Raw genomic sequence first — 22,047 nt, 5'->3', positions numbered from 1 at the left:
TTTGTATCAGATGAAGATGACAGAAGCTCAGACAGGGCCTATTTTGATCATGCTCTTAACTGAATTCCAGCACTACCATCAGTGCCCGTCTCCAGATCTAGGGACTTAATTAATAAGAGTTAAACAGAGTCTTAACAGGTCAGATGGCTGAATGAATGTCTACAATAACAGTGTGATTCCTTTTCTTTTGTTTTCATTTCTTTCCAATATCTGATGGTTTCTCCTTCCTGATGCTTTGTTCCTACAGCTTCCAAAGGTAAGAATACAAAAGAGCCTTTTAATTGTGTCCCCTGAATGTTAGAGAAAGAAATGAAACATGTAACTTCTCCTTAGAAAACAGACTGGAGATTGAAGGTTGATTTCTCTTTTGCTAGACTGTTTAAGGTTTCCAGAGACCAGTAGGACAGGTAAGTAGCTGTGGTGTTAAACTAACAGGGAAGAAAGTTATTTTAAGCTTAAACTGATGCTAATATATACTTCTTTATTTGGAAAGACATCTTAAGTAATAACACCATTATGTTATTATTTACATTTGTATTTTCAAATTGCTGTAACACATTCTATCCTATTGACCTGCAGAGCAGCCTCATGAGGGACACAGGATGTGTAGTCTCCATTCTGTGACATGCATAGACTCTGAGCAGTTCGGTCACTTGCCCATGGTTATATGCCTAGATCCAAGTGTTTTGACTGTGGTCCATGTTTTTTTACATAAATACTTGCCTTTCTTCTTCATATTTTCCCCCTTTATTTTAGAAGATCTGATCCATTTTGCCCTCTTCTTTCTTCAGTTCCTAAATCTTACGGTTTTGTGCTGCCTTGTTATGATGGGGTATTTGTAGTTATTTCCCCTAAGGGATACAGTATTTGAAAGATCTTGTCATGTACCTCATGACAGTTATAACCTAATAATTCAATATTTTCATCTTCTTCCAGCATCTTTGTTTTATCTATCTTTGTTATGACTCTAGCAATGAAAATTAGTTGCAATTTTGGAACATTATCTTTCCCCAACCCATTTTTAAAGGCAATTATATGCTTTTTTTTCTTTCCTTAACTGCTCTGATAGAACCAATCCATATTCTCTTGTAGTAAGAAGCTTAACAGGTTGCTGGGTGCCTCTGATGGCCCCTAGAAACTGTATCTGTGTATATCTAGGAGGATACCATCCATCCCCATAAAGTGTCACTTTCCAGCCCAGCCCCATGGTTAAAATTACTTAATATTACTGTTGTGTAGCAAAGAAGACTAATTGACGGTGACAAATTAATTCTTAATCTATAAGTTCACAGACTCTATCCCTGGGCTGGCCTCTCTCATAAGTCTTTTTCAGCTGCATGTTGCACTGAGTGCCACTACAAATATACACTGATTACGTCTTTTGTTTTCCTTCCTCTCACCACTTCGGTGTTTTTTCTTGTCCATTTGCATTCCTATCATTTTTAGTAATTTTCTGCAGTTTAGTGATCATCTTGCTATTATTTTCCCATTATGAATTGGTGTATAGTATTTAAAAAATACCCAAGCAAGACTCTATCTCTCTTTTGTTTTCAACAATGCAGTTACCAAGCTTTTTAATGCTCCCAAGCCAGGGTTCAGATTCTAGACTCTGTGAGATCAGAGTCCCTGCTCTAGCCTTCTGCTTCCCAGAAGTGTCTTTACTTGCCTAAGAACCTCTCAAAGCTTAGACTCAGATAAAAGCTGGAAGAAGGAGATACACTGACTGTATCAACCTTTTCATTCCATTCTAGCATAAATGTCCTTGAATTGGCAGTGACTCCTAGGAGTACAAAAAAAGGGAACAGTGGATTAGGGTAAATAAGTGAGATACTGGATATTCAGGATTGGAGAAGAAGAGGTGGGTGTGTGCTGAGTGTAGTATATCCAGCTGTAGCAAAATGAATCCAGTTGGATTAGAAGTTACTTCAGTAGAAGTCCTGCTTAAATTATTTCACCCAGTAGTTACCTTTCTTGATGAGGAAGTTATTTGGACACTGGGTTTTCATCATATTTCACTATTTCCTTTCTTGCTTGCTAAACACCACTCTCTGCTATTTGTTAAAATGCCTGTATCTCCGTATATTTTACTGACACTCCAAACCTCCCATATACCTAGTAACTCTTCCTGGAATGGGCATTGTAGAAAGTACCTGCCTTTTGTCGTCAAAGCTCTTCAGCCACAGCTTCATGAAGGTTCAGGAAGCTGTGTACCTCTTTATTGAGAGGAGCTAAGAGAAGAACTGGTCCTGAAATGTCTACTGCAGGTTCTCCTGCATGTTTTATTAGAGAACTTATGGATTTACCAAAAAATCATGCATAAAATCTGGGGTTCCCATATACCATCTTATTGTGAGTACCTTGCATTGGTGTTATATATTTGTTACCATTGATGAAAGCACATTTTAATAATCGAACTATTAATTATGGTCCATGTTTTAACTTAGGATTCACTTTGCTGTGCAGTTCCATGGATTTTTATAAAACTTTTATTCTAATAACATACATGCAACCTAATATTTCCAGCTTTTAACCACATTCAAATATATTATTAAAAAATATGAAACGCTTTACAAATTTGCATGTCTTACTTACTGAGGGGCCATGCTCATCTTCTCCATACTGTGCCAATTTTAGTATATGTGCTGCCAAAGCAAGCCCATCTCCTTCTGGTCTCTTATTTCAGAACCCTAGGTTCCCTGTAAATTCCTAATTAATTTATTCCCTAATGGGGGGGAATATTTTGTCAAACTGGTCTTGATCAGCAAGGAGTACTTGATCATGGGCTCTTTGTTAACAGTGCTTCTTGAACTCCGTGGGAATATGTCAATAGTTAAATTTCATTTTTTTCATCTTCCCCTTGAGAGCATTTTCATCACTGAGGTTGCCTCAGAGTATTACTTATATGTACAAGATAACTAGTTTTTCATTCTGCTTTCTTTCTCTTACTCTCTTTTATTGGTGACATTATCTCATTAAAAAATCACCTCTTGAAATAAGGTGTTGATTGATAACCAATGTCCTAATAAGTACAGCGACTTTTTTCTTTTTAGGTTCCTTCCTTCCTTCCGGAAACCTTTAGACTCATCAGATCCAAAAAATCCTTACTAGATGTGCAGTGGCAATATTAGAGGTGCCATATGGGAACTGTGTGCATCAGGACAGGTTTCTAAGTGGTTAATAGCAGTGATTTAGAAAGAACTCTGGCTTAAAAGTAAGGTCTCATCCAAGAGCTGAGAATTATGTATGTATATAAAAACAGGAATCTGGTTAGGATTTGACTGTGTGGGCCTGATCCCATGGTTTGTATCATTGTCCCAGAAGTCAGGACTTTGCTAATAACGGTTAGATTTACCTGTCCGCAGCTCCCACAAAACTTTAATTGAAGCTTCAGGAACCGATTGTGGGGGAGCAATTACCTTTCCCTAAAAGGATCTAAGGGTCTTTTTCCTTTACCAGGTGATCCTTTTTTGTCCACTAGGTGGCACTCACCAGTTGGATCTTTATTAGGAAATGTCCTATCGAATCTTTATAGCTTCTGCAACTTTAACCTTTAGAAACAAGACTTTGTAAGAATTCAGAATTCTCTGCCTTGTTCAGTGAATCTCTTGACAGCAAGATTTTTTCCCCCTTGGTTCCATCAGTTCCTCATTTTTCTTAAGTATATATGATAAGGACCAGAGGTGTTATTCCAGGGAATGTTTGTTGGGATTATGATGTTTTAATTACTAGTTTCTTTTGGATTTGGAATACAGTTAGACTATTAGTACAAAGTAGTTATGAAGTTCTGTAATATCAGATAGGACTATTGAGATTTAAAACATAAATCTACCCCTATCACCTGGGATTATGAAGAGTCCTGCAGATGAAATTAGTTTCACACATCTTCTGCGTTGTCATTTCCCATCATTAGGGGTAAAAAAAAAAAAAAAGCCCTAAAAACTACCTCCTTACATATATCTCTACATTCCAAACCTTGTCATCACTGTCTGCCTTGAATCTGCTGGAGCTAATATTACGCCGTTTGTCTTTGCTTATGTTACTCACCATAGGAAGCCCTCAACTCCCAGGTCACTCTGCAGCTCCCATACTCTAATCCCCACATATCTCTTATTCTGTCTCTTTCTCCCTCCCTCCCTAAGCTCCTGCCTGTCCACTGTGCTGTCTGGAGTTCATGGTCCATTATCAGCAAAATCTTCTACATACTCGTCCTTGTGCTAACAGAAAGCTGGCTTTTCCTTGATGAACTGCTTTCCCTCTTGCCCTCTCATGGAGTTGCTCTCCAGTGGGGTGTATGTCTTCTTTATTGTTGTTATTAGAGAAGTAGTGGGTTTCTCTTTGTTCTTTATTACCACTTTCAGATCATTCTATATTTCTCTGCCCTAAAAAACCCCAATTTCATGACATCAAATTATATGACTCAGCACCTGTCTTTGTGTTATCATCTCAAATTATTCTCCCTTATTTCTTGATTGTTACAGCTCCTAGCTTATGGCTACCCTATCCAGTACTATTGTTTGGCTATAAATTTTTTTTTTGGGGGGGGGGAGGTGGTACATGCTCTGGGAATTGAACCTGGGTTACCCACATGGAAGGCGAGCATTCTACCACTGAACCACCTCTGTACCTCCAATACTGTTGTTTTAATTCTAAGTAACTTCTGAACACACAGAGATTATCCTATTCTGACCTCACAGTTCCTTGACAATTTTTCCCCCAGTGATTGTGCCCTCTACCCTACCTCACCCACTCCCTACTGTGGTCAAAACCCCTTTTGACCACAGTATTACCCCTTCCATGATCTTAGTTTACTATCCACTTCCTATCTTTTTAACTCACTCTCTACCATGACTCCAACAACCTTTAACCCTATTTGGACCTCCAGTCCATTTAGCCTACCACCTTTTCACTGTCCTTCACCCCCTTAATGAATTTCTCTCTTCTTCAGATAAAATTCAATGGGTCAGTTATTATAATTGTAGCAGTCATTCCTTTGTTTTTATTTTTCCCTGTCTTCTCATTTCATATTTGATTGACAAAACCATAATCCTGGTTTATTCCATGTCTCTGTCAACCCTGTATTTTGTAGCTCTGAAGCTGAACTTTGATAGAGAAAAATACACCACCTGCCCTCTTTAATACACTTTCTTCAGCTGATTTCAGGGCAGCAAACTTTCTTACTTTCTTCTCCTGGCTCACTTTTTTTTTAATTTGACATGGGCAGACTAGGTGAATTGAACCCGGGTCTCCTGCATGGCAGGCGAGAATTCTACCACTGAGCCACCGTTGCCCGCCCTCTCCTGGCTCACTGGATATTGCCTGGCCCTGGATGCTGTCAGGCTCATTTTTGTGATGCTACCTGTCCTGGATGCTGCCATGCAATCATACCTTAAACATCTCTAGTCCATTCAGTTTTCTACACATCTACGTGATTATTTCACATTTTTTCCTCAAAGCCCAGCACCTCTTCCCTCATTCTCATTCTCACTTGAGGATGTTTTCTTCCTATTTCACTGAAAAAAATTGATCAGAAGAGAACTTCCATAGATGTCCTCATTCTCATTTAACCACTTTCTCTGTCGTCTTCCCTGTTACCATGGCCCTGTGTAAAGCCAGTTCTAGGACTACAGGGATGTGCTCATTTTAAAAAATGTATAGAAAACAATGAAAATATAGAGTCAAAAATATCTCCTCTGTCCCACCCCCTCTGAGTTACCATGGTTAACAATTTAAGGTATGTTTTTCCATCCCTTTGTATGCATATCTTATTCTAGTAAAGGAATTGGCAGATTCTTTTTTTCCCTTAATCCAGGTGAGAAAATGTGGGAAATTTTCTGCAGAGTCTTACTGAAAAATTAAAGGGCCGGTAGGGAAGTTAAAAGATAAAATTTTAGAAATTGAAGGGTATGCACACATTTTCTGATGCAGTCTGTATGATTCTATATGGCACTTGATTTTGCTTTTTCTTGGCATGTTTCAGCATCTCTCACTGTCCTTTTATATAGATCTACTTCAGTCTTTCTAGTGGATAATTTGTATTCTATTGTATGATAATTTAAATGTATGAAACTAATTCCTCACTGAGAATTTGTTCTGATTTTTTATTACAGGCAATTCTGCCAGGAAAATCCTTATACATTTATATCTATATACTTGTATTTTTGTACTATAAATTCTTAAAAATAAAATTTCTGGGTTCAAGTTGCTAAGTGTAGCATTTTACAAATTTATACTTTTATGAATAATAAGAAATTATTTAACATTTGATAGGGGAAAGTGATATCTTTATAAAATCTGACCTCTTATGAGATTACTTCAAGGGATTTTCTTTCATACCTTAATTCTTTCCTCATCTGTAGAATGAGATAGGTGAATCTGAAGATACATACTTTTCAGTTCTAAACTTCTGATTTTGTTCCCTTTTTCTTCTTTTTCTTTTTTCTAGCATAAGCTGTCTTTGAATTTATAAGTTATCTCAAGCTCTTCTTTGATTTGGACAGGTTTCTAAGTGCTTGTGTTGTTTTGCTTTGTTTTGATCTGAGTTTCATTCTCTTATTCCATGTATCAACGGTCAGGTATTAGGAGTTGCTGCTTGTTTACAACAGTGTTTGGAGTGCAAAACTTTAAAACTTATTTGCATGAAGGCTGCTGAAGTAGTTTCCTTGGAAGACTTATTGGTGGAGATTTCATCAGATAAAGATGATTAAACTTCACTTCTTTCTAAACTGGATTTTTGCTATATTTTTTCTGCAGCAGTATGTCCTTTTCACCACCAGATGGCACATGGATCTCTTCTATTTTAGATGTGTCATTGTTACGTTTGGTAGTGATGTAGTCACGTTAGAGAGAGGCAGCCTTCCTTGTTTCTCAATACAAACTTCTGGTGTGCTGCCCTCTACTGGTCAGAAAATGCATTTGGAGGACTGACCACCAATAAAACTAAAAGGGAGGAAGCTATAGCCTGTTCTCTTCAAAAGAATATTGTATAATTGCATCTGTGTGGCTAGTATTTTATAGGAGCATAACTGTGTTCTTTTGGGGGTCTCGAGAATGTTTTGTTTGTTTGTTTTGTCCAATAGTTTCATGGAAGTATAGCCTTCCTTTTAGAGAGCTTTAAGAAAAGGGTTATATTTTAATATAGTCTTACCAACCTGGTAGTTCATTATATACATATTTGCAATTCCATTGTATACACATTAATAACCCCATCTCTGTCTCTGCTTCTGCTAGAGTTGCTTCTAGCATTCACATGATAGAACCCACCCAGTAATTATAAACTGACATCTACCAAAAGATACTATACTAAATTTATTTCCTTCAGAGAATTCCTGTGACCTCCCTTGGATGGAATCTGCTGGCACAGAACAGTTTTTATAATCAACCCTCTGTGTCATTAATATTTAACTCCTTATGGCCCCAAGATGATCCCAGTTTTAAAGTCTAACTACCCAAACTTTATTGTGTCTGCATTTCTATTCTAGACATTCACAGATTGAAACCATGTTTTAAACCCATTGTCTGCAAGCTCTAGATTTGATTTTTGATGAAACATACCTTTAAATGTCATTGTCTGACACTTAGACCATCTAATAAGGGTGTCAGTATTGCTTAAACTTGTGTCATTTTGATGCAGTCAGTCCTTGTACTTAAATGTCTATTTCTAACAGTAGCTCTTAAACTTTAATGTGCATAAGAATTACATGAGCTGTTAAGGTGTAAATTCTTGGATTTCACATTCAGAAAGTCTTGAGTTACAAGGACTTCAGAAGAGTACATTTTTAACAAGCACCCCATGTAATTTTATTTTGGATATATTAACCTAGCTTGATCCATGGTTTAGTTTTTATTTCTTTTTCCATTTTCTGTTCTCTGACTTGCTACTCGCTACCTCAGTGTAGAAGCTTTCTGTTTTTTTTCTTGATAACATTGTGATGTCTCTGTCTGAGTAAGTATTTTACAAGTATTTTTCCTATTTTTGTGGAGCTCACGTGAAAGCCATTAAGAAACCATTTGACACTTTCTATTAAAACTGTTAACATTTTGGAAAATGTAGGTTAATTTGTAGGCCCTTGGTTTTACAAAATTATTTTCTTTTATATACTTGCCCTCTTCCCAGCCGGGACTCAGTATACATTTTAGAAGGACGTTTTGAAGAAGGATTTGAAGTTCTTTTTTTAAGTAGATGGAAACCATTTAGAGACTGACTTGGCTGGAGAGTATGGATGGAGGGCAGAGTTCTTAGAAGCTCTCAGGCTTGTACAACAAAAATGGAATTGTGAGAAACCAGAGGAAATCAGAGGTCAAGATGAGTGTTGCAGCTGTATAGACATAACCTTATTCAAGTTTGGTTGTTTTCTCAGCATGGAGACCTGGAAATGGCAGGGATCAGAAATGTATTTAGAAAGAAAGAGGACTAGTAGGATCTTTAGGAAATGCGGAAACAGAACTGGGCTTTGAGATAAGCAGGAGAGGGATCCCGTGTTCCTTGACTACATACCCAACTGCTGCCTCAAGGAAAAAGCCCTGTTGTGAGGATCCCTTGATCTTACACTCTGGAAATTGTTGAATCAAAGTGACTTTTCTGCTGAGGTTGTGTAAGTCTCCCTCCAAACATAAGGTTGTAGACAGGCTAGTTTGCAGGGCAATATGAGGGAATCTACACAGAGTGTTTCCACTGGGGCTTTTCTTTCTGCTGCTCTATCTATTTTTCAGATAGTTAATACAGGTAGTTCAGAAGTCAAGATGATATTTAAAAGTCTCATTGCCACCCTACTATTCATCCATCCCTTTCTTTCACCTCTCCCACCCTCTAGACGTAACCATTTTTTATGTTTCTTGATTATCATTTCAGAGTTGGTTTTTTTTTTTATAATGCAAGTATAAACAAATATTAGGATAGATTCTTATCTCCTCACTTCTTACCAAAAGGTAGCATACTATCATACTGTTCAATACCTTGCTTCTATGTCCTGGAGATCTTTACTGTCAGAACATAGAGATCTTCCTCATTAAAAAAAAATTCTAATGTTTCAATAAGCCTAGATAAGTTTTATGATGAACATGAGGAAGAAATGGAAAAATGCAGTGATGAAATAATCTGTCCTTTTTTGAAAAAACAGCCACAATAACCCATTTGATCTCGTTGCATCTTAGTTTACTATATATGTACTCTTGTTCTCCCTGAATACTTTTATGTAACGATGGACTGAAGAGTTAGTTATCCACACCATTTCTATAAATGTGCAGTGACTTAAATTAGAGCCTTACAGCTATTATGATTTGAGGAAGACAGAATTGAAAAGTCCTACTAGGAGGGGCTTTTAAACCTCTAGCTACTTCACTGGAGCATTGTACTCCTTGACAGGAGCAGAACTTTATATCACTAGCATAGGGCCACTAATCCATAAAGGGGTATGGTCTTCAAAGGAAAGGGATGGCATACCTCATTTTTTCTTGCTTCCATTGTAGTTTTTGTCCTGAGCATTGCTAAAACCTAGTGCCCTGTAACTGCTCCTGTTTTTAAAACTCTGGCCCATTGGCTTTGGAGCAACATGGAATAAACCATGGGAAGAACAGAGGGGCTAAAAAGGAAATTTGCCAATGTCCAGGATGCTTGGAGAAGGGGTTGCTAGAAGTACTTGGACCTAATATGTTAATATCTGCAAAGTTTAGTACTTTATCTGCAGAGCAGGTTATACATCCTGTGCTCCATTAACCTGCTTTAAGATTTGGTGTCTCTCTTTGAAAACTCAGATTAGATTATAAAAACTCTCTGTTCTTCTCTAAATTCCCTTGGGCAAGGGAACCCCATTATACAATAGAAGGTGATCGGTAACCCTATTTCTGCAAAATGTTATGAAACCATTCTTCTCTCCTGATCCTACAATAATTGGAATTCTTGTTCTAAACATCAGTGATTTCTTCTTTTGACTCTTACATTAGAAGATAAGGTACTCTCATCTGGGTGCATGTCTGTGTATTTAATTCCCCTTTGCAAGAGAAACTGCTGAAATCCTCCAAAGAAAAATGCCCCTCTTTTTTCCCATCCTGCTTGCATTTTTCTTTTTGGCCACGGAGTGAGCGCAGTTGAGCTGTTTTGGCTCTGGCTCCAGGTTGTGAGGTCAGAGACTAGAGATTGGAGGAGAGGATCAGGTGACTTGCAGTAACAGTGACGATGGTCTTGCCCTCGTCCCCACCCCTTTTCCCCCTCCCCTTCTCCACCCTTTCCTGGCTTCCACCTCAGGAACAAAGAAGGGAAAAAAACAGCAATATGACGAAAACCAGCAGCTGCATTGGCAGAATCGGGCTGGGGGCAGGGTATTGCTCCATCTGTTCTCTTTGTTGTGCTTTTACCCTGTTGCCTCCCCTCCTGACCCTGAATAAAATGGAGAATATTTCTAGGATCCTTTGTTACAGAGAATGACTTAGAAATCTTCAGGCTACTCAGTATTTAGGTGGTGTGCATGAGACTGAACAGATTAAAACTGCTCCAGGCACCTAGAGAAAGATGAAGGTACTTAACCTTCTCATCTCATCTTATTTATAAATATCTATTTAATGTTAGATATTGTGCTTATCACATATTTCTAATTATTAAAACAATGTTGCCTATTATATTTCAATTTATAACTGAGGAATTAATTTAACTGAGAATTAGTATGTCCTTGACTTATTAAAATATCATAGCAAGTAAATACAAAAGTCAGCATTTTGAGCCCAGATCTGTTCAGCTCAGAATTCAGCATTTGATGAAAAGGAGTCAAGAAGGCAGGCGTGTTCAAAAAAACCTGAGGTGTCTAATTTTATCTGTGTCCTGGCACTTGTGCCAGTGCCCCTTGCTTTTCACAGTCATCAGTGACCTGATTTCTTCCACAGATAATTTCAAGGGAAAAAATGAGATGGAGAGGAACATAAAGATTAATAGATAATTTTAAAATATGTCAGCCAGGTGCAGTGTGTACCTCATTTAGATCCTGATTCAAACCAATTGTATAAAACATTTGAGAGTTAAGATAACTGGAAATTGATGTGATAATGGATTGTGATTTTATTTTTTAAGTCTTTATCTTTTACAGATCTGTATTAAAATCATTGCAGATGATATATGATGTCTGGGATTTAGAAGTGGGTAAGACATAGGTGAAACAAATAGTCATGGGTTGATAATTGTTAGAGCTGGCTGATGGGATTCATAGAGATTCATTATCTGGGATTCTATTTTTGTATATATTTATTTTTTCCCTATAATAAAGCACTTTTTAAGAAGGGAAAAAGCTTTATTTCTAGTTTCTTAATTCTGTTGCTTTTTCTTTTACCCTCCAGCCTTATTGTTCCCTTGCAGATCCTACCCCTTTCCTGACATATCCCAGTCTTTGCTTGGGGCAAACAGTGCCTGTCCTTCCAGTTCCTGTTCACCCGCATCTGCAGTCAAGCTCTTTTTAGCACACCTTGCTGAGTCACCATCCTGGGTGTGCTGGGAATTATCTGTGAGAAACTCGATGACTGTACTGCCTGAATGATCAAATGTACCACCCAGATTTCTAATACTGCTTTTTGCCCCTCTTTCAAACTTCAGCCTTCCCCTTCCTTCCTAACTCTCAGCACTTGGTTCTTGGTACTTTGTTCCTTGTCTGACTTTGATCTTGTACTTCAGGTTTACCCATTTCTGCCAATTTGTCTCTTTCTTTAGTGCTTGCCCATCCATGCCATGCTAGTTCTGTGGTATTTAGCACATAAGGTGCTTTGTTCTGGCCAGAAGGTCAATGATGGGAATCTGGTTAACTTTGGACAGGAATAAATGCTGCTTAGTTTGCATGCTCTCTGTTTTTACCTCCTATGAAGGGCTTTGAGGTGCTGAATTCTTTCCTCATGTATATTACAGCTATAAAGAATATAAACTAGTATTCTCACATTAGCACATGGCAGGCCCATCTTGCCCTTTCGTTTTCCCAGAGTCAGTGGGTTTGTGTAGAGCTTAGTAGCCATGGCTCATTGTGTCCTAGTGGTCTTGATTCCATAGCTGTGTTTTTCTCACAGGAAGTTTGTTGTTAATTCTTAAGGGTCTTATTAAGTGTTCTTATCTTATGCTTGAGAGATCTAGGACTCTTAACACAAGACCCTTTTTTTTTTTCAGAGAGAACTGTAGTGGTACCAGAGTCATCATTTTTTTTGTGATTCTGTGCTCATGTGTGCATACTGCCATTATCTCCCATTAGGGTCTTAGAGAACTCCAGTTTTTGTGCTGCCTCATTTAAATAAGGGAACTAACTCATTAGGGGCTTAGACCCACAGGTTTTTAAAGATGTTTCTGTTTTTTTCACCTTTCCTATGTATTTTCTTTCAGTCATAAGGTACTTGACTTACTCAGGGAAAGGTAATATAAGATTATGGAGGGTGTTCCCTGCAGAAGAAATGCCACAGGTTTCATCTTGAAGGAGTAAAATAGCATTGTGGTCCTGAGTGAGAATTAAGCTTGGGTGGAGTTGCTTTATAGCTCAGCCTGAGTCTTTCAGCCCTGTGGATGTAACAGGCTTTTGAGCCAGTCTATGTACTCAACAGTATTTTCCAGAAGTCCTTTTCCCTACTCCACTTACTCACTCCCACCTGCAGTGCCTAAGAACTTAGTTTCCAGGATGTCAGGCAACTCTCCACTCCTCCATTTCCTGTTTGTGGACTTCATTGAGAGAAGCCTGCAACAGGAATTCCTGGGGAAGTGATGGTGGTGGCTGCTGGACCTCAGGGCCATTAGCTCATTGACTAAGTTGGGGAATACTGTGCTATAGAAGGGCCTCCCTTCCGCTGTTACTAATTATAATCAAGCACTCTCTAGGACTCAGGGCTGCTGACTCTTCTCTGTCTTCAGAGATTGGAAATTATTTTCCCTTCTTGTGCTTCAGTTTCTTCTCTTTGAATTTTAGAGTTCAACATATAGTATCAAGAACCATGACAAAATTAACCTGGACTCTGTAGGATTGATTCTTTTGACATACAGAAATAGTAAAGTAAGAAAAATAAGGTCCCTGCGTTGGACAGCAGGGGGTGCCCTTTCTCTTCGCTTTACTGCCTGACACTCCCTACTGCATTCAGCCATTTTAGACAAATTGTTTTTGCTTCCTAGCTAACTCCATTTTGTGTTTATGACGCAGGAAAAAAAGAGTTTGGCAAGGGAGGAGGAGTCGGATTGGGGGAGGGAGGGAGACAGGCCAAGGCGTGGCTGCAGACTCCTCTACTCAGCAGTTGCTCATCAGTGACATACCTTGCTGAAGGCTGCCTGCGCCCTGAGCAGCAAGTCCCTGCCCGCTGAGCACAAAAACAACGTGGTGTTTGGCTACTGGACACCTACTAATCTGTACTACTTTTGAGAAAGTAGGCAGAGCAACCCTTCTGCTTCCTCTAGACTCTCAGCTTGGGTTTAGGTCAGCTTTATTATATAGCAATACTTAGGATGGCATTCCAAATTACAGAATCAGCTAAGAATAAAAGTTACCCTTTTCCCTCAGTTGTCTGGAAGAATCAGATGTTCAAATGACTCCAGGCAAATAGTCTGACTTAAAAAATAAACAACTTTTATTAGGGAAAATGTAACAAAAAAACCAAGCATACACGTATGTAATATATACATATATATCTATTTAAGGAAATAGTATCATCAACTCTCATGTGTCCCCAATCCAGTTTAAAAATGTATCAACTGGCCCATTTTGTTTCATATACCTACTGCAGCCTCCTCCCTGCCACCTCGATTATTTTGAAGTACTTCCTAATTGGCATACTATTTAATCCTTAAGTAGATCAGAGTATATGTCAAAAAATAAGGGGATTTTAGAAAAAGATAGTCACGGAACCAATATCATATCTAAAACATTTTTTATTGCCATCAGATAGCTGATCAGTCAAGTATCCCAGAATTATCTCATGGTAGGTCTTTGGGTTTTTTTTTTTAATCAGCTTGTTTGGATCAAAGCCAAATAAAGGTCACACATGGCATTTGTTGATGTCTCATACATCTCTTTTAATCTCTAGATTCTCTCGCTAGCTTGTGCTATCTCTTTTATTTTTTAGCTTACAGTTTGTTTATAAATTTATTTTCTTCAGGAATGAGGTAGGATGTCTTAGATTGGAACTGGGAAGATGCAGAGCCAGACTTCAGCTCTTCGTTGAACATAGCCTGTCATCTAGGATTTCCCTCAGAGGTGACTGATGAGGAAACAAAAGAGCAGTGTTCTGGAATCTTCAGAGGGCTGGCAGAACATTTAAGGACTGTTCTCAATGGGCAGCGTTGTCATAGAATGCCCGTGCTATTTCCCAGGAATTAAAGGAGAACTTTCAAGCTTTAGGACATTGTATTTGCCTGCTGTGCAATAGCTGCATTCCTAGGGTGACCCCAGATCCTCAGCTTTATCTCCCAAATACTTTCTTTTTATTTCACTGGTAGCTTCTCTCCATCTAATGAGTTAGCAGTACTTAAAGGGCTGTTTTACAGAAAGAAAAATATATTATTGAGTTGAGGGGGAAGGGAGCATGGTGAAAGTCTTTCATTGCGTCAGAATTATAATATTTTCACTCCCCAGGACCTTTTTAGAGATAATCCCCAAACTAACTTAAATGCAGATGAAGAGATGAAAGCTCTTGCTCAGTGTTCTTCCTCTCCCCTCCAAAATGGGTCAGTGGCTTGGACTTCTTGGAACCACAGCAGTCCTGTTGTTCCCTTGATCTAGGGGAAAGCACAGGTTACAGATAGTAAGTTGAAGGGTCTGACTTCTTAGCAAGTCATGGTACTTAGAGAGTCTGGTCTTTGGAGTCCAGGTTGGCCACTTCCCTAGTTTGGAAGTTATAGTTCCCGTTAGCAAAGGGCTTAGAAATCTGTTAAAGAGATCAGAGTGGCAGTAGCTAGAAACATGGACCCTGGCATTGCTGTACTTGTTATCAGAGAGTCAGCTAGGCAATAAGGGTCTCTCTTTTCTATTGTTGTCTGCAAGGAGTCGCAGTTATTTTCAAAAAAGATTCTCCTCCTTCCCTATGTGTAGCTGTCTGTACCCAATTCTGTTTTTCGTGCTTACGAATTTCATATAATACTATACATTGAAATCGCTCAGCCCTTAATGTAATTTTTATTGAAGCGTGGCATGAGGTGTTTCTTCTGGCCTTCCCGTCCTTGCCTGGCAAAGATGGGGACTGGAGCCCAAGCATTGGTGGATGACTTGTGCTGTCACATCTGCATGCTGAATTAATCCACTATTCCTCTGCCAGGGCTGAGAAAACTAATGGGAACATCCTATAGGGCCTACATTTGGACTTTTTTTTTCACATATACTCCAACTGCTTGTTCCGAGGGGGGTCTTTCCCAGCCCACTGTCAAAGCTGAATCCAAGCCATGTCTGTCCTGTGTTTCCCACAGTTCTCTTGGGTTGGAAGTTTTAAAAATCTACACATAGCTGCGTTATGCCACTACATTAACACAGAACAGATCTGTGTTCCTTTTTAGTTTTTGTATGTAATGTGCACATAACATTTACATAGATGTAATCAGGGTTATGTGTGGACCTGTATATCTTAGTTTTTCCTTTTTTGTTTCATTTTGAAGTACACAAATATATGTATAGGTTAATGAATTTTCACAAAATGAAAAATGAAATTTACATCCATGTAATCAACACCCAAATTAAGAACAGAACAATACCAAGACCTGGGAGCTAAATGTTCGCCCTTCCATTACAGATATTCCCCTAATCCCCTCACCCTCAATCCAGGGTAACCATTATCCTGATTTCTAATACTATAGCTTCCTTTTTCTAATACTATACTGCCCATTATCCACAATATACTTACTTACTTGCTCACTCTTAAAATACATGTTAAGTACCTTCAGGATTTCTAATTCATACCAATGTGAAAAACAGATCTAACTAGAATTCAGTATTTGTTTACACCAAGCTAATTTGATTCTTTCTGTTACATATTTCTCATATCCATCTATTTTTGCGCATTGTCAGCTCTGCCATAACTTTAGACCATGTTTTCATCTCTCACTTGGAGTACTAAATCCCTTTTTTTTCTTTAATTTTTATCAATCTTACTGACAACCATTCTCTTTTGTATATTAATACATTAAATAATATGCTTTTGCCCTTTTTCCCCCTGATTTATAAATTGAAGATTTTATCTAGTTCCTCCCTGTAATGAAAGCAACAGTGTTATTCATACTATTGTCCCTCCTTTCCTTTCCTCTCTTCCAAATTATTATTTAATTATCATGTCTTCTTATAATGATTAAACTGTTAATATTGAGTATAAAACAATACAGAAAGCTAAAGACAGATGTGTAGTTGAGTAAGCTATTACAAGGGGAATATCTTTGTAAGTGCCACTTACTAGAAGATAGAAACCTGTCAGTAGACCCCTGAGGACCCCCCACGTGCCCTATCCCAATCACAGACCTGGCCTCCTTTAAGAGAAACCGGTATTCTGACTGGGGTGGGTTAATTGTTTTCTGATTTTTCTTTAAAGTTATATTACCCAAGTTTGTATCCCCAAACACTATAGTTTATTTTAGTTTTGCTCTTTTTTAAAAGTTTTATTGTGGTAACATATACAACACAAAATTTCCCTTTTTAACCACCATCAGGTGTACAATTCAGTGATATGAATTACATTCACAATAATATGCTACCAACACCGCCATCCATTACTAAAACATTTTCATCACCCGAAGGAGAACTCTAATAAAATTCCCCATTCCCAGCCCCTGGTAACTCACAGTCCACTTTCTGTCTCTTCCTTCTCTTTCTTTTCTTTGAAATTCATGTGTGGAAAAAAACAAAACAAAACATAATTTGTCTTGTGGAGTTTCCCATAATTTGGATTTTGCAGTGATATTCCCATAAATGTAGTTCATATGCTTCTGTCCCATGTATTTGCTGAAAATTGATCACTGGTTTTAGAGCCTCAATTAAAATCAGGCTTAAAAACAAGCCTGTTTTTACGTTTCTCTTCAGAAATCCCATAATATCTGGTTGTCCTTCTATGATGTTAGCAGCTATTGATTATTAGTGCATAAATCTTTTTTAGTTTATTAGCATTGCAAAATGGTGTATTCCAATTCTATCATTCCTTCACTTATTTGCTTGAATAATTCTGAAACAAGAAACTTGTACATATCTACTATTTAGTTATACATTGGTATTGTTTATATAGGAAAGGCAGACTAAATGTTTGGTCCTTTTCCTTTATTTACCAGTTTTCAAAATAGAGTTGATTTCCTAGCATTTTAAAAAAATGAGAAGTTTTGTTTTGTTTTGTTTTTTAAATGTTTTGATCTGTAGCCGTTATTATTCTTATTGATGCTCTAGTTGTATCATCTTTGGCTGGTTGGAGTCTCTTCAACTTGTCTCTCAGGTCCTTTTATTCAACCCTAGCTGTCTTTGATAGCTCCGTTATTATCTGGTATAGTAAAATGTTCCAGACACATTAATACATTACATGATTATTGATTTACTTCATACCATATTACATGTGAAACATTCCTCAGAATAATATTTTTAATTAATGGTACTAGTAATATGATTACTAAAGATGGTTGAAAAATATTTGCACATTCTCCACCCTCTTTTTTTTAGTTATGCTTTTAAAAATATTTCTATTGAGAGATCTTCATATGCCATAGAGTCCATCAAAAGGATACTATCAGTGGTTTACAGTATCATCACATAGTTGTATATTCATCACCATGATCATTTTTGAGACATTTGCATCACTCCAGAAAAAGAAATAAAAAGAAAAATCCCATAACCATATCCATCTCTCATTGACCACTCGTATTGTAATCTTGCCAATTTTTTTAACCCCTTATACCCCCCCCCATTATTTATATAATTTTTGGGCCTTATTTTTTACTCATCTGTCCATACCCTGGATAAAGGGAACATCAATCACAAGGTTTTCAAAATGACGTGGTCACACTGTAAAAGCTGTGTACTTATACAATTGTCCTTAAGAATCAAGGCTACTGGAACATAGTTCAGCGATTTCAGGTATTTCCCTTTAGCTACTCCAACACACCATAAACTGAAAAGGGATATCCGTATAATGCATAAGAATAACCTCCAGGATAACCTTTCAACTCTATATGAAAGCTCCTCCACTGAAACTTTATTTTGTCTAATCTCTCTCTTCCCACTTTGGTCAAGAAGTCTTTCTTAATCCCATGATGCCCGGTCCCAGTTTGTACCCAGAATCATGCCCCACATTTACCCCCTGGGAGTCCTGTCCATGTAGTGGGGAGGGAGTTCACCTCCCAAATTGGCTTTGAGAGAGAGGCCACTTCTGAGCAACAAAAGAGGTTTTCTGATGATGATTCTTAGGCGTAATTATAAATAGGCTTAGCTTCTCCTTGCAGGAATAAGTTTCTTAGGGGCAAACCCCAAGATCAAGCACTTGGCCTATTGAATTGGTTGTCCTAATGTTTGTGAAAATATCAGGAATTCCCCTGTTTTCTTCCTGTTTCCCTAGACTCTCAAGGGGGGACTTGGCAAATGTTTTTTATTCTCTGCCCATATTATTCTGGGATATATCAATGCATCACACTAAGCAGTGCAAACCGACAAGACCTCACGCCCTATTCAAGATTCCATGTAATTATGGTGTTCAGATGAACTGACCGTACAAGTTAAATTAGGTAATGTGCTACCTAAAATATAAATTTTGCACCAAATAAACATCTCTTTTCTTTGGTCTTTCACAGAAGTTGAACTTTTAAAATATAGACCATATCATCCTTTACCCTATTCTGATTTGCCTTAGTCCTATGCAGATCAGCTTCATTCACATCTCTAACTCAAAGTCTGATCACTTTTTCAACGTTTTTAACAGTTGCTATATAGGGTAAATGCTGACTTTCATAGCTTCAGAGCTCTAACTCTGAGTCTCAGGTGTCACACAAATACCTAAAGTTCCAGGAAATGGCCAGGTTATAAGCAAACAGTGGTATCTCAGAATTTAGAAATAACAGTTACAACTCAGGAATAGATGTGACTGCTGTAAGAACTTACAGTCTAGGAACCTTTACAGTAGGCCTTAACCTGAAAACCTATGCCCTCGATTTCAGTTCTCTGAGTTTGTATATTATAGTTAGTTCATATGAATGAGGTATGATGATATTTGTCTTTTTGTTTCTGACTTTTTTAGGTCCATTCACCTAGTTGCATGTCTCACAACTTCATTCCTTCTTGCAGCTGCTCAATAGACGGTTGTATGTTGTTCTAGTTTGCTAGCTGCTGGAATGCAATATACCAGAAATGGAATGGCCTTTAAAAAGGAAGAAGTTTATAGTTCTAAGGCCGAGAAAATGTCCCAATGTCCCAATTAAAACAAGTCTATAGACATGTCCAATCAAAGGCATCCAGGGAAAGATACTTTGGTTCAAGAAGGCCGATGAAGTTCAGGGTCTCTCTCTCAAGTGAGATGGCACATGGCGAACACAGTCAGGGCTTCTCTCTCGGCTGGAAGGGCACATGGCGAATACGGTGTCATCTGCTAGCTTTGTCTCCTGGCTTCCTGTTTCATGAAGCTCCCCTGGAGGCGTTTTCCTTCTTCATCTCCAAAGGTCGCTGGCTGGTGGACTCTCTGCTTCGTGGTGCTGCAGCATTCTCTGTTCTCTCTGAATCTCTCATTCTCCAAAATGTTTCCTCTTTTATAGGACTTCAGAAACTAATCAAGACCCACTCAGATGGGTGGAGACATGCCATCCCCTAATCCAGTTTAACAACCAGTCTTAACTAAATCACATCAACCAGGGAGATGATCTCATTACAGTTTCAAATATACAGTATTGAATAGGGATTATTCTACCTTTAAGAAATGAGATTTATATTAAAACATGACTTTTCTTAGGGGGCATACTTCCTTTCAAACCAGCACATATGTATACACTACAATTCCCCCTTCCCCCTCAGTCGATGTACCCTTAGGCCACCTCTATCCATTGCAAATTGGGAACTCTTCTGCCATAAACACCAGTGTGCAAATGCCCATTCATGTCACCACTCTTCAGTTCATCCAGGTATATACCTAGCAATGGGTTGCAGGATCATATGGCAACCCCACCCCTAGCCTCCTGTGGGACCACCACACTGCCTTCCGGAGGGGCTGTACCTCTAGGCTTCCCTACCAACCATGAATAGGCACATCTCTCTCTCCACATTCTCCAGCACTTGTATTTCTCTGTTCATTTTTTTAAATGTTTTTTTTTGTTGTTTAATATAACTTATATACAAAGCAAAGAAAGAAAAAAGCAAATCATGTCCCACACTGATTTTCAAAGCACACTTGAACAAGTAGTTACAGAACATATCCCAGAGTTTGTCATAGGCTACCATTCCATCATCTCAGATTTTTCCTTTGAGTTGCTCCAAAACACCGAAGGCTAGAAGGAATATTCATGTAGTTGATACAGCAGCCATACTTGTTTGTTAAATCCCATTTTCTCTGTTATACCCCTTCCTTTTCCTTTCATCCTTCTTCCAATCTATAGGGATCTTTGGGCAATGCCTGTTCTGACTTTTTTATGTTGAGAAGGGGTGGTCACACTGAAGAATAGGAGGATGTAATGAACCGGCAATCCTGGAGAGGTGGTCCCTCTGAGTTTCAGGATTTATCTGACCTAGGAACCCTCTGGGAGTTATATGTTCCAGGAAGGCAAACCTAGAACATGAACTCTTTATAGAGTCTCACTTGGAAACGTTGTTGTTCTTAAGAGTCAACAGGAGCAATGTTGATTGCGGTTTAGCAGACCATGGCAATTAGCACTGTCTAACTGAAGTTTGCATAAGAGTAGCCTCTAGATAATGGGTAATTGGAGCTGAAGGGATACAGACTGTGCAACAGGACTAGATACAAAAACTCAAAAATGGACAGCACAATAATACCTAAGTGTAAAGTAATCATGTTAAAACACTGAATGAAGCTGCATCTGAGCTATAGGTTTTTTTTGTTTTGTTTTGTTTTGTTTTGGTTTTTTTTTTTTTTTACTATTATTATTACTTTTATTTCTTTTCTCTATATTAACATTCTATATCTTTTTCTGTTGTGTTGCTAGTTCCTCTAAACCGATGCAAATGTACTAAGAAACGATGATCATGCATCTATGTGATGATGTTAAGAATTACTGATTGCATATGTAGAATGGTATGATTTCTAAATGTTGGGTTAATTTCTTTTTTTTCCGTTAATTAATAAAAAAAATAAATAAATAAGAGTAGCCTCTAGAATAGCCTCTTGACTCCATTTGATCTCTCTTGGCCTCTCATGCCTTATTTTATACACTTCTTTCCCCTCTTTTAGTCAGGAAAGTGTTGTAGATTCCATGGTGCCAGGACCAGACTCATCCCCGGGAGTCTCACGTCTCATGTTGTCAGGGAGATTTTCACCCCTGAATGGCTTGTACCACGTAGTGGGGAGGGCAACGATTTTCCTTGGGGAATTGAGCTCAGAGAGAGAGAAGCCACATCTGAACAACAAAGTGGCTTCCTGGAAGCAATTCTTCCTTGTTATGGGTAATCTTAGGTTCTCCCCTACAAAAATAAGTTTCATAAGGGCAAGCCTTAAAATCCAGAGCTTGGCCTATTTTACTGGGAGTTCCCAGTGGTTGAGAGGGTACCCAGTGTTTTCCTGATGGGAGAAATCGTTCCATCCTCAAGGACTCTACCAATGCTTTATTTATTTATTTATTTATTTATTTATTTATTTATTTATTTAATTTTTAAACTTTTTATTGTTTAATATAACATACATACAGAGCAAAGAAAGAAAAAAGCAATAACTTGCAGAACACTCTTCAACAAGTAGTTACAGGACAGATCCCAGAGTTTGTCACGGGCTACCAGATCATCATCTCAGATTTTTCCTTCTAGCTGCTCCAGAATATAGAAGGCTAGAAGAAATAAATATTTTTTTATCATCACAATCGATTTTTTTCTTTTTTGTGAAAAACAACATATATACAAAAAAGCAATAAGTTTCAAAGCACAGCACAATTAGTTGTAGAACAGTTTTCAG

General features: G+C 38.1%; 1 protein-coding gene and 1 non-coding gene across 4 annotated transcripts in view; one reads left to right on the top strand and one right to left on the bottom strand.

The window, feature by feature from the left end:
- LOC143663895 (protein diaphanous homolog 1-like) overlaps positions 1-20,961 on the top strand; it is a 66,416-nt gene extending 45,455 nt beyond the window's left edge. For 2 of the 3 annotated variants that reach the window (XM_077137248.1, XM_077137249.1), the window contains one exon: positions 248-20,961. In XM_077137248.1, the coding sequence (XP_076993363.1) occupies positions 248-294 (47 nt within the window). In that variant the 3' untranslated portion in view covers positions 295-20,961. The remainder of the gene's footprint in view (positions 1-247) is intronic. The other variant, XM_077137247.1, reaches the window with a different exon arrangement.
- On the bottom strand, positions 2,552-2,654 carry LOC143665050 (U6 spliceosomal RNA). Its single transcript, XR_013166726.1, has one exon. It is a non-coding gene; the product is annotated as a U6 spliceosomal RNA (small nuclear RNA).
- Positions 20,962-22,047: the final 1,086 nt, after the last annotated feature.

Source organism: Tamandua tetradactyla, chromosome 20 (genome assembly GCF_023851605.1).
Source record: "Tamandua tetradactyla isolate mTamTet1 chromosome 20, mTamTet1.pri, whole genome shotgun sequence".
Classification (NCBI taxonomy): Eukaryota; Metazoa; Chordata; class Mammalia; order Pilosa; family Myrmecophagidae; genus Tamandua; species Tamandua tetradactyla.
The sequence above is the reverse complement of the archived record's forward strand: the minus strand, read 5'-3'. Positions and strand labels throughout refer to the sequence as shown.